The sequence below is a fragment of the Pseudopipra pipra genome, chromosome 10 (assembly GCF_036250125.1).
Source record: "Pseudopipra pipra isolate bDixPip1 chromosome 10, bDixPip1.hap1, whole genome shotgun sequence".
Lineage (NCBI taxonomy): Eukaryota > Metazoa > Chordata > Aves > Passeriformes > Pipridae > Pseudopipra > Pseudopipra pipra.
The window spans coordinates 17,942,948-17,958,831 of record NC_087558.1 but is presented as its reverse complement, the minus strand read 5'-3'; the positions used below and the strand labels follow the sequence as shown (position 1 = coordinate 17,958,831).

The 15,884-nt window shown below is 37.3% G+C and overlaps 1 protein-coding gene across 2 annotated transcripts in view; it reads right to left on the bottom strand.

Annotated features, from left to right (window-relative positions):
- The window catches only part of FARSB (phenylalanyl-tRNA synthetase subunit beta), a 34,510-nt gene that overhangs the window by 16,374 nt on the left and 2,252 nt on the right, over positions 1 to 15,884 (bottom strand). For both annotated transcript variants that reach the window (XM_064666545.1, XM_064666543.1), the window contains exons 4-15: positions 15,406 to 15,478; positions 14,819 to 14,934; positions 14,226 to 14,376; positions 12,918 to 13,026; positions 10,608 to 10,678; positions 9,225 to 9,286; positions 9,094 to 9,145; positions 7,474 to 7,535; positions 6,863 to 7,070; positions 6,359 to 6,439; positions 3,867 to 3,959; positions 2,513 to 2,630 (exon numbers count right to left, since the gene is read on the bottom strand). In XM_064666545.1, the coding sequence (XP_064522615.1) occupies positions 2,513 to 2,630; positions 3,867 to 3,959; positions 6,359 to 6,439; positions 6,863 to 7,070; positions 7,474 to 7,535; positions 9,094 to 9,145; positions 9,225 to 9,286; positions 10,608 to 10,678; positions 12,918 to 13,026; positions 14,226 to 14,376; positions 14,819 to 14,934; positions 15,406 to 15,478 (1,196 nt within the window). The remainder of the gene's footprint in view (positions 1 to 2,512; positions 2,631 to 3,866; positions 3,960 to 6,358; positions 6,440 to 6,862; positions 7,071 to 7,473; positions 7,536 to 9,093; positions 9,146 to 9,224; positions 9,287 to 10,607; positions 10,679 to 12,917; positions 13,027 to 14,225; positions 14,377 to 14,818; positions 14,935 to 15,405; positions 15,479 to 15,884) is intronic.

The following is a 15,884-nucleotide window of genomic DNA, read 5'->3' as shown; positions in this document are numbered from 1 at the left end:
TTGGTGGTAAAAATGATTTATGCCCTGAACTAGTGTAACTATCGTACCCAAAGAGACTGTCTGGTGTTACAAGCTAACCACACAAATATTGTGCAACATATTCAAAATCAGCACATTTCCTCCTGCCCTGAGAAGAAAAATTTTTGCTCAGATTTGGTTCCATTTAGTTACATTAAATCTGGCACACATTTTGCTAATTTAATACATCAAACCTTTCCTCCAGATATGTCTGAAGAGAAACGTGTTCTGTTCACCTTGGTAAGCACAAGTTCTGTCTAAGAAGGCATTTTATTAAAAACCAGTGTGTTTAAAAGAGACTGGTTCATTCACACATGAATGACTACAAGATGCCATTTCAAATACAGTTAATGTCAGTACTCTTTTGACCCATACTTTTGAAATTATTAATTGGAAATTCTGCATGCCAAAATCATGAAATAATAAAATTAAATTACTCAGTCTGATGACATAAGCCTTGTGAAGGAAATCTCATTCCATATGTGAGAGGACAACCCCATATTTCTCAGTGCTTGCAGAGTTACCTTTCTTCCCACCCCCCCCTTTCTAACTGTTTATTAGGCCAAGTTTAATTTTGGAAGTAAATTTGGGAAAGACAGTAGTAATTATTTTAAACACAACCTTAAAACCAATCAGACACTGCTCAGAGTCTGTAAGTGCTCAGTCCATGAGAGGGCTGCCCAAGAGCACAAAGCTGCTGCCTCAAAAGTCTTTTATCTGTTGCAATGACTCCCATCAAAATGAAGCACACCACAAAAGCAGTCTTCATAGAACTGTTAAAACAGCCATCCACATAAATGAAACCCTTCAAGAGCTACACTTCACACACACACGAAATAAAAGTAACAATTTAACCTGCAAATGTTCTCCTTAGTCCAAGATAAACAGCCCCACTCTTGGCCCTGAAGAATGCTGATGCTATTCTGCCATCTGTACCACGTTTTTTGCATTGTAGCTAACTGCATGCCCAACAAGGAATGAGCTGCACCACCAAACTGTCTGTATTTAATAAAAAAAAGTCGATATGGCTTGCTAAAACTGCTTATTTTGCTTGGCAAAGCTCCTTTTTTTTTCCTTAAAAAAAAAAAAGGTAATCTACAAATTAAATTCATCACCAAAGCAATTTACTTGCCATTTTGTTTATGCCTTATATAAACCTTTGTTTTGCAGATCCCAGATACTTTAAACACAACCACTAAAATCTGAAACCAGATAATGAAACAACAGAACCATTTCTACTGCTGAATTTAAATGTCAGCCTTTTTCACTGAGAGGCAAAACTCCATTCAGACTTGTAACTCTTCCCAAAAGCTGTAGCTTGTGCCCTCCTTTTCCCTCAATATACCATAAAAAAAGAAATTAATCAGTAAACTTTTTAACACTTAAAAATCTATTTTTACACTTCATTTTCCTGTGATACATTTTTCCAGACAAAGGCAATTTGAAATTTTGATCATGTACAGTGAAATCAGTGCAAAGAGGCCCAAACTACAGGGCAGCCACACTTTCTTAGCATAGCTGGATGAAGTGGAAAGATAAGGAAAATATTTTTATTGATGAGAGGGGAAGTTCTGTACTGTGGAGCTGTTCTATTTATTGATACAGTTTTATACAGACTTGCTCCACTCTCTATCCTGTATCTCTGCTACCAATCTCATTCTTCATATCTGTTGTCAGATTCCCAGAAGATAATTCTGGAAAACAAATACAAGCAATCCTGTTTAAAGATGATGGAAAAGGGATTCATTTGAGACACACTGACCCCAAAATCTTCCTCTGAATCACTGCCCTTCAGGACAGAATCTGTCTGCAAATACAACCTGCTGTTCCCAGGCTCAAGACATTCTGCTCTACAGCTGGCAGAGCACTGCACATCTGCAGAGGTTCAGGGCTCTAGGACTGTAACAGCAGCATGGCTTCAGTATTTACTACTTTACATCATTTGTGCCACTTGAAAACATTACCAGCAGGTAGCTTCTGAGTTACATCTCTGATAAGAATATCAATTACATACCTGATGAGAATCCAAAGGAGCCCTAGATTAAGAGCAAGTAAAAATAGGTGCATCAACACAAGCATTTTAGAGCAGGTTCTTTCTTGGTGCAAAATTGCCTTGTGTTTACCCTTGCAGTTTTTCTGTTTTCTTGACAGATTTTAAGTGATATTTAGGTACCTATAAATTTACAGTCTACCTAACTTGTACTTTTGAGAGAACATCTAAAATGAACCATGTTTCTAGCCACTCTAAAATCCAGCCTGGTCCACCAAGCTCTCTTGTCCTGTGCACATAAATAAAACCCCCAATGTAGTATAAAAAAAAGTCGATTTGGCTTACTAAAACTGCTTATTTTGCTTGGCAAAGCTCCTTTTTTTTCCTTAAAAATTTTCCTTATTATTGAAATCACTACTTTTAAGGAAATACAGATTTACTTACTATTGCCTTTTGGTATGTAGGCATATTTCCACTATCAGATTCTGAGGAACCTTCTCTTACCTGTATTAGGATCTTTTACTACGATGTCAGAAATCTCAAAGAGTTTCAGAGGCAAGGGCATCTTTCTGTTGGCAGCAATAGTTTTCAGCAGCCCAGGAAGGAGGGTTGTACGTGCCACCTGCAGGACAAACATGATGCTGCAAGTCAAATACCTTCCAAAATAGCTCATGTTCGTTTTCTTCACTTTTTTTTTTCTCATTCGTAACAAGAGTTTAAAAGTAGTCAGGTGCAAATACTGTACTTATCTCTTATGTTTAAGCATCTTTGATTTAGAATGACTGAACATGAAAATGTACATTCTCTGCATGTTCTTTATACTCCGTTTTCTCAAAGAGCTTATATGTGACCTTAAGAACATGTACCATTTTACAGGTGCTTGAGCTGCAGTGCAGGGTAGAAAAATAACACATGAAGTGCAAAAAATTCCCAGAAATTTACTCTCACCTATGCAAAAGGCAAATCCTAAGTGTTATTTTGGAAATATTAAGTGTAATCAAAACTACTATCTTTATACCTCCTGATACCAATCAGTGATATAGGAATATGCTAAGTAACAGAAATGGATGTATTCAGTGTGGCAGGGACAACCTGAAATCCATGGAAAAGGTATGCAAAGAACCAACCAAGAGACAGTCATACCTGTGAATTTATCTGTAGGAACAGTAACATTTCCTGTGTTCTCCATTCAAATAGTTCCTTAGAAGTGCAGCTTTTTCATTTTTACTTGTCAAACCAGAAGAGTCTAATTCAGTAAATCTAACAGAAGAGGGATGGGAGTGACTGCCTGCTCCTCGACTGCAGGTCAAGTTACCACGTGCTCAGCCACAGTCACTTATCCTTGGTCTGCAGCATTTCTGTCTATTTATCCTACTTTTCATAACCAATGAGGAGTTCTAGCTGCACACTCAGTTGGAGTGTGCAACCCCAACACAGCAGTAAAAATGGTTAATAATTAAAAAAATACCCAAATGTTTCCTATCCAGAGCTGAGGAAGTTTAGGGATTGCCAGGTGTGATAGTTCCTTTTCTGTTGAATAGTTTTTTCTAAATGCAGGAGTTGATCAACCATCTGGAATTTTCTGCAGTTAGACTGCTCAGTTTTGCCATATTCTGTACACAGAGCATGTTATTTTACTTTACTGAAAAGCTAATAGTATTTTGCACCAGAAAAGGTGTTTCTCAGTGAAGGAATAACAGAAGATGTCTGCTAGCAAGTTCAGCACGTAAATAAACACAACCTCTTTAATGTAGGAAAAGTAGCTCTAGTTTATAAATTTTACTTTCTGTTGGTTCCTTTCTCTCCTCTTTAAATATAGAATCTGTGACAATACTGCTCCCCATGTCCATGACCTCACCTGAAATTCTGCAGTTTTGGGGTTTGCTATGCGCACGGCGTTTGTTGCAGACATATCCATGCCAAGTTTATCTGCTATATCTTCTTGAGAACACTGAAAACGAGACAAAACCCCACCAAGGTCAAGTGGTTAAAACAGACAGCAAGCCAGTGATGGAATTTGATATCAAGAATGAACAGTGCAATTGTAGCACTGGCTCTGAGGCCCCATTATATATATGCTCTCATGTGCAACAACCACTCGTAATAAAAATTAAGCCCTGGTCCTAAGATTAAGTAGGCAAACTGGTTTATTTACAAATGTTAATTACTAAGCAAAATAAATCTGGTTTAAAAAAAAAAAAAGTGTTTATTTCAGCTTCTGTCATGGATTGTTGTCATCTGTTTTAAAAACAGAGGCTCAGATTGTGCCCCCTGACTTGCAGTGGGTGAAGTATTTTATTTTATTCTGAAAATAACACTTGTAAAGGGACTGTACCTGAGCTTTCTCGTGAGAACAATCCTTTGGGGGGAAACTTGGAGCAAGTAAAGTACTGTCTATGAAAAACAGGTCCTATGGCCAAGACTTCAGTCTTCAGAGCTGCATAGGACTCTTGTAGTTTGTTCTTTTCAATTTTTTGAGTTGGAGTGTTTTTAATGCCCTTATTCTAGAGTGTATTTTCATGCTGGTCAGTAAAACAATACACATTCACTTTATCAGGCTCAGACACTGTCTGTGCACATACAGCAAAAGATGCTACTGATAAGATCCACACTTCAGATTTCCAGAATTTATAGCTTTATTAATGTATTAAAGAAACCAATAGCAGACTAGGCATGTAATTGAGGATTTGCTTGTATACTGCAGTCTCCCAGAAGTGCTCCCTTTGCACTGGCAGCACTCTGAAAAGTGTGTTGATAGACCAAATGTGAGAAAAATGAGCAGATGATACCATCTGAAAAAATGGATGACTGAATAACAAAAATCCCCAAGCAACACAAAGAATGCTGAACTCAGGAGGAGAAAACTCTGTTAAACAGTTTTCAGATGTGTATCTAAACTACAGCATGTTACTGTGATTTAACCAAATGCATTCTGGCTAAATTGGAGCTTCTCACAGAAGGCAATGTTATTGTGTACAAGTATAATTTATCTAACCAAAGGAACAGATTGAGTGCATAAATACATAAGCACTGTTTATCATATAACACTGGGCTACAGAATGTTATAGCATAAATTATAGTTATCATAGTCATGGGCCTCACACTGGTGTTTTAATAGTGTTGGTGACACAGCAGACTGTGGGTTTCATCCTGCCACAGCAGAAATACAAATATGTAATGTGATAACATGATATACTACATGACCTTCAAAAATTCTGCTGTTGCAGTTCATAAAAGGTTTTCAGTTGTAGCGATATAATACATTAAATGTTTTAAACATATTACCTATTCAATGCTGAAAAAAATTAACTATATTTATTAATGAATAAGAAAAACTATAAAAGCTTGACCATGTAATATGTCAGGTTTCCCCAACACAGTACTACCACAGGTCTGAATACCAGCACTGCAAGGAAGTAATAATAGTTATTGTTCTGGTTACTTAAATGAGTAAATAACAAATATTAAAACTGGAATATATTTTTTAGAATTAGGCCAAATTTTGCTTTTGAAGCTCTGTGAAATCTGAAGGTGTTAAAATTTTATTTAATACATTCAAATTACCAAATTTGGTTGCAATACCTGAATTTTTCAAATACTGGAAGTGTTTTAGGAGCCTGCACTGGTGCATCTTGCTGTTGCAGAGTCCTAATTCTTGGTCAAAGACTACTGGCATGGCTTGTAGCCAATAATATGAATAATATTTACAACCAGCGCTAACAATAGCTGTATTTTTATTTGTTCTTTCACACAGAAAACCCTCCTCTGTCTGTGGTGAAATTTACAGGGGATTTTGTGTTCCTTTAGTGTGCATTGTAACTTTTTAAAGGGTATTCTTAAAACAAGAATAAAAATTTGCTGACTGAATAATTATATACCAGCTTGGTATCTATTGCAAGGAATCAGGGACAAGTAACAATACTGAAGAGAAATACAGAAACAGGGTAATCTCTAAACTGTAGTACTATCCACCAGAATGTATAACTGTTTGTTTTCCAGATTATAGAACTGTGATGAATTTCACTGGTGACCAAAGTCTCAAGAGAGACTTGCTGCCTTACAATTTCATCCTATCAAGTTAAACTCAAACTAGTACTAGCAGCTATTTTCCCCTCTATACTTAAAACTCCTTGCCACACTAACAGTGATTCATTCAATTTCTCTGACCTACAAACTCACAAAATACATTATACTATAAATCCAAAGCACTAGTAAACAATCAGCTGCCAAAACAGTACTGGATAATACTGGTACATTTATACAACATATATTCACATCATCCTCTGCAGTTCTGACTGCACTGCTGTTCCAACATGCAACTAAGAAAAGTATGAAATCAATGTAATATACCAGGGCAAAAGTGAGTGCTTCAGTGAATCCAGCAGCTGCCAGGTCCAGTCTCAGAAGTTCTGAGAGCTTATTCAGAGGGAGCTAAAATGAAACAAAACAGTTTTCAGCTTCCATCTAAAAGCATTTTGCTATTTTTCCCCGAGGTGATTCTGCCTGTTACATGACGGTGAATTCACTAGAGAAGGACTATGCTTGTGTGCTTAAAATTTTAGAAAGCATCAGCCAGCTGCCTTTAGGCTTGCCTGAGGAAATGAATCTCCCAGTTAGAGATTTAATACAGGCTCCCTACTTAAGCCCTGTCTTTTTTCAAGTACCAGCAACCACTGGTCTTGGACTTATTCAAATCAGCGGGGCATCTGTTTTGTATCCCATCCATGGTAAATACTTCTCAAGGCAAAGCATGTCAAAATATTTAATTCCTAGGTTCTGTTTTCCCCAAAGCCCTTCTGGCATGCACCAGTCATTTACTGACAACAGAGCGTTCATTTGAAGGGGCAATCTTACTTGATTAGCTATGGTGTACGTTTTCGGAATAACCATCTGAATGTTGTTATAACCATAAGCTATTGCTGCATCTTCTATGATATCACATGCATGGATAATGTCTGCCCTGGTAGGAGGGATTTCAACCTCTAGATGGTTCCCATTCCCTATGACGTGCGACTTCAAACACATCCTGGTCAGCAGCTTTGCAAGGCTTGATGGAGTTTCACTGAAACAAAACAAGAGAGTAGTAATTTAGGGATTTTGCACTATATTGACCGGCTTTTTAAAGTAATCAATGTTTCTGCTGCATTGCCTTATGTCCTAAAGAATCTCCAAATGTTTTATGGACTACACATAGACTTAGCATTCAATCAAAACCAGCTCAGATTCTGACTCTTGAGATGGTCATTTTTCTTTACTTCATAACAGTTGTGTGGGACCATAAAGAATCATTCCCTTTCGTTAAGAACAGGGGATAAAGTCTTACAGGGTGATTCAAATTACCCCTGAATTTTTGATAAACTAAAAAAGTCACATAATCTAAACATTTTTAAAACAACACAATAATCAGTGTCTTCTAGTACCTTTTTCATGATCAATGGAAACTGTTTTCATTTGCAATAACACACCTGATTCCTATTTTCTTGTTAATGACTTCGGGTTTCACCTTCTCTTTTCGATAAGCCAGTTCCTAAAAAGAGAAAGCTTTTAAGCATACACAGTGCCTGCCATTTCCACCTAAGATGATTCAATGCTGACACCTTAGTGATCCAGTTTCTAAATGCCATATTAAAATGACATCCACAGAAGAAAATGTGGAGTATTAGGCTAAACCTAGCATTTTAAAGGTAACAGGAATCTTGAAAACATACTATAGTATGTGATGCAAAAGCTGGTCTTGGTTAAGCTAGAAGGTTGAATGCAGCATGAAATCCTTGTTATTGAAACTTATGATAATTTCTGACCTATGCAAGTAACAGAGTCACTGAAAGTTTCTGGTCACCAGTTCATCCTAAGTCAAAGCCCTAGAGCACTGAATGCATGAGATCTCATAGTCTAGTACAGATCAAGTGACTTTTAGGACGAAAAGGAATGAATATTTTCTATTTCCGTATTAGTAAAAAATATCTATGAGTATCTTACTTAGCAAGTTTGCACCATATTTTAGAAAGTTATTTTGTATGTATTCACATATTTTGTGTGTTTCTAAACTTCTTGATATACACATCCTTAAAAACCATAGCATCCAAAACTTTGGGGATTTTTTTCGCTGTTTTATCTAGAGAAGCTACTTTGGTGACTGCAGAGATTTCTGTTTTGTTGGATATCTCTTCAGGATTCAAGGTCTTTCCTCTGTTGATTAAAGCTGACATTACAAAACAGAAAAAGCTAAAATACCACTAGAAAACCTCTCAACAAAAATAACTTTCCCTCTAAACAGTTTGTACTTGCTTGATATATCTGATTTTAGGAACTCAACCAGATCTGTCTTCGGTTACTTTCAGGAAACATGAGGAATTGCTTTCTTTATACTTATTAAGAGAACAAAAATGTAAGACTCTATTACTGCAAAGAGGTCTGTCTGTCTGGGACTCTGAACGCAGGCAACCTGCACTTGAAGTCAACATCCTGCCTTACAGACCTTTATATAGTTGGTGTCTATGAAGTGAAAGACTGAAAAATGCAGTGTTACAAGGTTATTTTAACTGAAGGGCATTAGAGCTTCCAGATCTGATAAGTAAGTTATGCTGAGGCTGATTTCAGCTGTCCATGGGCTTAAGGCTGAAGAACCTCTTCCTGCATTAATTTTTCCTGATTTGGAATACATAGGTTTTAAAGGCTTTAGACATAGATTATGACCTTTGGTTGCAGTTTTTATTTTTTCCTGAAGAAGTTCCTATCACATGCATTCTAAAACATAATAGTAGTTACCACTTGTAACTTTAAACCCTACTCTTTTTTCTGGAGTACTAAGCTATGTCAGTGAGTCTGTATCTTTAGCTTTATCATAAATTAATGGAGCTACATAATGAGTTTCCTAGATAAGAGGAAGCGAGTTATTTTCTAAGGGGTTAGAGAAGGCTCTGACTCACTAATACACAGATAGTGCCAAGCTGAGTTTTTACTTCACCTCAGAACCAGCATATGGTGCCACTGCACAAAACAACCCCCAGTGTCACTCTTACCAAACTCTGTGTAAATAAAATCCTTTCCCTAAGGACACAGAGATATCATAATGCAATGCTTACCGGATAGATGTGGGTCTTCCCATTGGGATAAACTACTTCTGCTGCTTCAACACTGAGAGACAAAAAAATGGAAGTAAAAATGTTTTTAACACATGGCCCAAATATCTCTCCAACTGGAGATTTATACTCACGTGAATGGCTTCTCACAATATTCACTAAACATCGTGACTATAATATCAAGAACAATTTTTGCCTACAAAATAAAGAAAATAATCCCACTGAAATCTCTCATCTCCTTGTGTTGAAGTAGACAAAATATCTTAACAAAAAATGGGAGGGGAAATCTTGTGTTACACTCTTTTCATTCTATTCTAATAACTTAACCAAAATCCTAGCAGTAGAAAACTAGATTCAGTTTTAATGGATGTTTTTCTTCTGACGCAAAGACGTTTGTGCAAAAACTTGAAATCTTTGGTTTTCGAGGTTCTGAAATACTGGTTTATCTTTTATTAATTCTGTTCTGAAGATACACAGGGTCTTGATGACCATTTGGAGCTGGGTCTTCCTAACCTTCAGTCTAATTAGTCATTTCATTGAAGTTCAAGTGAGAATGTAGAGGCTGAAGGACTGTGCATTGCTTAGTGATACATTATCAAATAACCTTGTCTGCAAATTTTTTTGTTTTACAGTTAATATTTTAAGAGATCAGTATAGCAGAACATAATCATGAGATTCAGATGAACTTCTCCACCCACAAAGGGGTTTTTTTGATGCCTGACAGTATAATTTCCTTCATGCAAACAGAATAGCATTATTTTTATTTTTACTGTGTCGAGGCAAGCAGTAGCAAGAAGCAGTTATTTATTAGTTTGCTTAGAAGCCACTCTCAATGTGCAGATTTATTTGTGCTGTTAACATATAATTGTGTAGTAGGGTAAGTTAAAAGCTTTGCTCTTAAGGATCAAGTTACACACTTTGGGGAGACTCTCAATGAATGCACAACCTATATTCAAGAATAGGCAATCATAATTGCTAGGCTTTCATGCTTCAGCTTTGAGTTACAGAATTTGCATATGGAAAGACTTGAATCTGGCAACTATTTGCACAACATCCCTGCTTGAAAAAGATAACTATGAAGAAAAATTGCTGCCTTCCTTCCCTCAGCCCAAATTTTCAGTAGGAGACAAAATGATTATTTACAAAGAGTATTCTGCCAAAACAGGCAGTCTTAGTGAATTTTACTCTTTTCAGAGTCTTTCAGATTTAGAAGAAGTGCTGAACATGACAAGAACAAACAGTTCCTAATTTACTTAAATTACTTTCTCATACAAGCTGAACACTTACTGTCCACGTAATGATACAGGAAAATTAAAACTCAGTGAAAACAGAATGCTGTCTATTGAGCAAGCCTAAAACTGTGTCTAGGGAATTCCACAGTCCTACAGCTTCTGAATTGGAAGGCTGGCTCCATGAAGTAAATGCCCTGTTATTGTAGGTCTTTGTATTGGAGCCCTATCACCCATAGGGAAAACAATAATCTTAATACACATCAAAAGCAGGAAAGATTAATTTACCTTTGTAATATCTGTGCCTGTACATTCAATAAACACATTTCTGGTGTTCAGGGTTATTTTTGTATGATCTCCTAAAAGATGTGAAGACAAAACCATGTTAAGAATATTACTTTTATTGCAATAACACTGATACTGACTCATTTTGTGATTCAGAAAGATCACTATCATCTTCTGCAGCTTAAAAAAGCCACTGTCTACTGCACCAACATTCACAACTGTTGGCAGAATAGCAGCTCTTTTTAATTTATGAATCAAAGAAAGGAAAAAGACAAGACCAGACACACTGACTGGGCCATGACTTTCACTAAAGGACACATGAATCTACAGGCATCTCAGTACCCAGCTGAAAAAGCCAACTAGCAGGACAGTGGCCATCTGCTGTTAGCACAGGGGTTCTGCACTGCCACAGCATCCCATCGTCCCTGGATTTAGTCTCACATTCGCATCAGATGTGTGAAGTGCATAATTTCCTCAGGCAGGAATAAATGAAATGGTTTTTAAAAAGTGCTTTAGACTAACGGCTATCAATAGCTAATTCTGTGAATAATCAAGATCCCTAGACACTGTCTGCTGACACACTATAGGTTGCTCTACATTAGTGATTTACGTCCTAGTATGGATTCCTTCTAGGCATGAATTTGCTTTGTCTGTCCTGGGAGCCATGAGGTGTGCACTAAAGCACATCCTTGATGCACTCAAAACTGTTTCTTGTCTGGAAGAAGCACCTAAAGTGTCTCTCTTGCAAACTGGATGCAAACTCCCCCAGTAGCTGGTTCACAAGTGGGGTTGTTAGTAAGCCACACGCAATCCTGGTACTGCCTGTTAGGTACAGATGGGCATTGCACACCTTGAGTGAATTCCATTGCTGGTAACCATGCACCATGGGCATACAGAGTCCTAGAATTGCATGGGATCATGCCAAATCCAACCCCCTTTGCCTTCTTGCCTTTCACTGCACCATTAGCTAAAGCAGATGCACCCCACTGGAGGCAAAGGGAAGCACTTGGATACACATGGGCATTCCTGCTTCCTCTGACCCTGAGCAAGTCATTCAGCTTTTCTGTTTTAGTTTCCTATCCGAGAAACTAAGTCACAGCTAGACTGAAAGTTTGGTGCACTGAAGATCCCAGGACTGAGGGATCTTGTATTCCCTTTAATACTGTGCTGCATCTCTTTGTAGATGGAACGTATTCAGCATTTCTGGACCCACTTCAAAGCAAACATAACCCTTCACTTCAGTGCTTGTAGATAACCCAAACAACCAATAGTGATGTTGACACTGCATTTAAAAAGTACCTTTAAGCTGGAAGCCTCTCTCAGATACTGTTCAACATTTTTAATTGATAAAGTATAAACAATATGTAACACTTATATATGGAAAACACCCAAACTGGAACGAGCCCAACAAAGAAGGATCAGAAACAGTGGTTGACATCGGCTTCAGTTCACAGAAGTTGTTCTTACCAGTCCCTGTCAGAGAGTTTGTGCTGCTTTTTAAGAAGATTTGGGTTAGCTGGATAAGGTCAATTAGGAAAAATACATCCAAAGAGATTATCACTGCAGATTTATTGGTCAGTGTAGGGAAAGTTACTGATTCTTGACCTGTATTTCAGTATATAGGTATATATAGATATAGACACACTGAAATGTCTTTCTTAAAGGAGTAATTAATTCTTGTCATGCCATTAAATGGCTTCAGTAAGTGTGGTCCTCAAAAATCACCCACTTCTTTTGCCTTCAGAGGAACCCATGTTTAGAAACAATGCAAAAAAAGTCGAGACCAATTTATTATTTTTAAGCCATCAAAGTCTCCTGAAATCACTTGTGAGATAGCAATAGGTATCCATAAAAACTAGTTCACACTGCTGATAAATACACTGATCTTATGGCAGAGGTGAAACCTTCTCTGCTGTGACCACATAAAATGAAGTACAAAGTTACAGTTACCAGTTCACAAAATAATTTACTGCATGCTCCTTTTAGCTAAACAAATGCCTTCCTAACAAAGATTCCTGTCACAAGAAACTTTATTGAGTTGTAGAAGGGTGTGAGAAGTTAAATGCAGAGGTTTGCAGTTGGACTTTTACATCCTCTTGATGAGGATCAGAAGAAGGAACAGTAGCAGCCTAGGGAGGGAGCAAAAGGTTTGGCTGCATTTAAATTGAAAGAAGAAAAGAAGATTATATGAAACCGTAAGTGAAACAATGTTAAGAAAGGACAATAATCCCTGTTACACATCAGTGTTTCTGTCAGACACAAACACACAGAGAACAGCAGTGACAGCACAAGCCAGTCACAAATTAATCTTACCATTGATGATGGGTGGCATGGACAGAACGACACCGTTGCTGTCATAAATGACAGGATAACGTGGCTTGTTCTCAATTAGGGGCAAATAGTGCCGAAGGTGGCTGTCATGCTGGAGAAACAAAGCACAACCTAAATGTCACTTCAGCTCACACGTGAACCTCCGTAGTGCCACAAACCTTTACTGAGGGGAATTTTGAAAGGAGGAAGGATTGGTCTTAGAGCTACATACTTTACTAGCAAAGGCTGTTTGCTCTCAGCAGCAGGAGAAGTTTGAAATGAGAGAACTGGATTTTCTGGTTTTTTTCAGAAGTGTTAAAAATTATTACTTTCAGGATTCTCTCAAACAAGCATAGGCCATGCTGTCCAGAGGATGCCCCTGTTCACCACAGCAGATATTTCACTGCCAAACATCCTTAGTTTATAGGAACTGTCCTTAAAAGTGATAAAAATTAGCACTGTAATTCTCTTAATTATAAGTTGCTGCACACTGGCACACTTGAATTTGATTCAGAATTTACATTTATTTCAATGACATAAGTATAGGCCGTGCCAAAAACATAATTTCCTTTCATTCTCTCTGATAACCCTTTTTCCTAGCTCTTACTCATCTTCAGTCAGAGATATTTGAGGATTTGTCTCTATGGCCAGTACATGTGCTCCAGCACAGCTGTATATTGTAACAATAGCGATAATAAGTATTATGTTCAAATGCTGGCACTAAAAGTGGACACACAGACATCATAAGTTAGCCCTGACAGAATCTTTTCCTAGCATTTACCTGGTTTCATCAGGATGCTGGGCCAAGAGCAGTGCCAGAGCTAACTTGAGCCTTTCACACAGCTATGCTTGCCTGATACGCAGTTGGGTAAACAATCCAACATCTTCCACAAATAAATTGGCCAAATGAAAGTAACACTAAAAAAATAATATTTACCCCGAACTTTTCCCAGCTTTTTACACTGAGTATTTTACCAGTGTAGACAGATAAATACAGAACCCTTTTACAGTATTACTAAGAGCATCATAAAAAGCAGCCTTTGTGTTGACAAATCAGAGGGTTACTATCAAACCCACTATTCTTAGAGCTGTGCTTAGCCACAGAACACCACGATGTATCCCTCATGGACAAGAAAGTATTACCATGTATTTCTCATGAATAAACGTGGACTGTTCACTGTCTGTGAAGCTACAGAAAATAACTGTTTTATTTGTAAGAACAACTCTCAGTAACAAGTATATTAGAGATGTTAAGCCTTGGAAATTTATCTTCCTGCATTTAGTGCAACAAGCCTGAAAAATCTCACTTACCCTATACAGATCCATAATTTGTGAGGCTGTGTACTCCTGAGACTGATTCAAGGGCTTGAATTTAATTTCTGAAGGTGGTTTGGCTGTAAAAGTAAATGGACCAGAGACGGTGTCCAAGTCATGGGTACCTATTGCTACTAATGCTCTTTTCCTACAAAGAAAAAGAAAACAAAATAATGTTTTTACTAATAATACTTGGAGTTTCTTAGAAATAGTATCTCATGATGCTCTACACTTCTATGCATTCACAGAACTTACTGAAAAAGTAGAATGATAATTTTGAGAAGCCCAGAAATTATTTCACAAATCACATTTTATCAAATGTTAACAACACAACAGTCAAGGTAAATCCAGTGGGAATGTTGTAAAATGCTTCTGTCTCAACTGTTGTATGAGCTGTAACAGCTATTTTTGTTGAACATTATTGATAGAGGGCAGAAACAGGCAAAGAAATGAGAAGGATAAAGACAGCTGCTATAGAAGATTTCTCTGGGTGTAACCATAATGCCTCTCAGCAATAGGATCTGCAGTCTTAACTTGTGATAAAATCATACACATAGACATTATATATTACTTTAAGTTTAAGCACTAACCTGCAAATATTTTGGTGTAGCTTTTCCTGGAGGTCAATGAAACTCTCATAACGTTCCTTGGTAAAAGTTATATTACGGAGGACGGCAGCTACAGCGTGAGGACGGATTTGGACAGTCTGCAGTTTACAGCAGCAACATGTAAATTTCAAGTACACAGAAAATACAAAATTCCAACTGATTAAATGTGCACTCTTCTTCATAAAATCCCCTTTTGTAAAGTAGGAAAATTCATGGAAAGACATTTGAATCCCAAAGGGGGAAAAAAACAAATAAACCCAATCCAGGTCAGTAGAGACCAGGAGGTTTGCAATATACTGTGTAATGGCCCAGAAGATCAATGGAATGTGAGCATCTGAAACTTTGATTTGATCTGCTATTAGGTTCACCCAAAATAATCTGTCTGTTGTTCCTCCCCATCCACTTCACTAAAAATTAATTGCAATGAGTAGAGATATTTTAATTTCCTTAGCTCTTGTTCTGTAAATAAGATTTCCAGTCTCACTGCTCTTACAAAATTGGCACTGATACAGATCTTGCTGCTTCAGCACCTCTCAATACATTTACAAAGGTGCAGTAAACACTTTTACCTGTTCAGTGACAATCAGCTTCTGACCTTCACCCTCAGCTGGTATTATCTTTTCATATCTAGGGACATTTATCCTAAAACAAAACCAGAAGTAAGTTTGTGAGTGAAAAAAAAAAAGCTCCCCAAGGGCAGGAAACTTTAGAAATGTAGCAGCAATGATATGTACAAAACTTCGTTTCTTGACATGTAATTAGCTAACTGTTCAAAACTTCTTTTCTATGGGATGGTAAACAGATTACTGAGCTAGAAAGGAAGGACTCAAGAAGATAAAGTGGAATAAATTCTTTGTTTTGGTATTTATTACAAAGGATCATAAGGAAGTTTTGCTGCAGGAGTTCTTTACAGAGGATAAGTCTCAATGGAACAGCAGCTGAAAAATTTTTAGAATAGATCCAAAACCCAGTTAACAGTGTAGTCTTTTTAAGTTATACAGTAGATCCTGTCCAGAGGAACATCTGGTGAATCTCATCATATTCATAA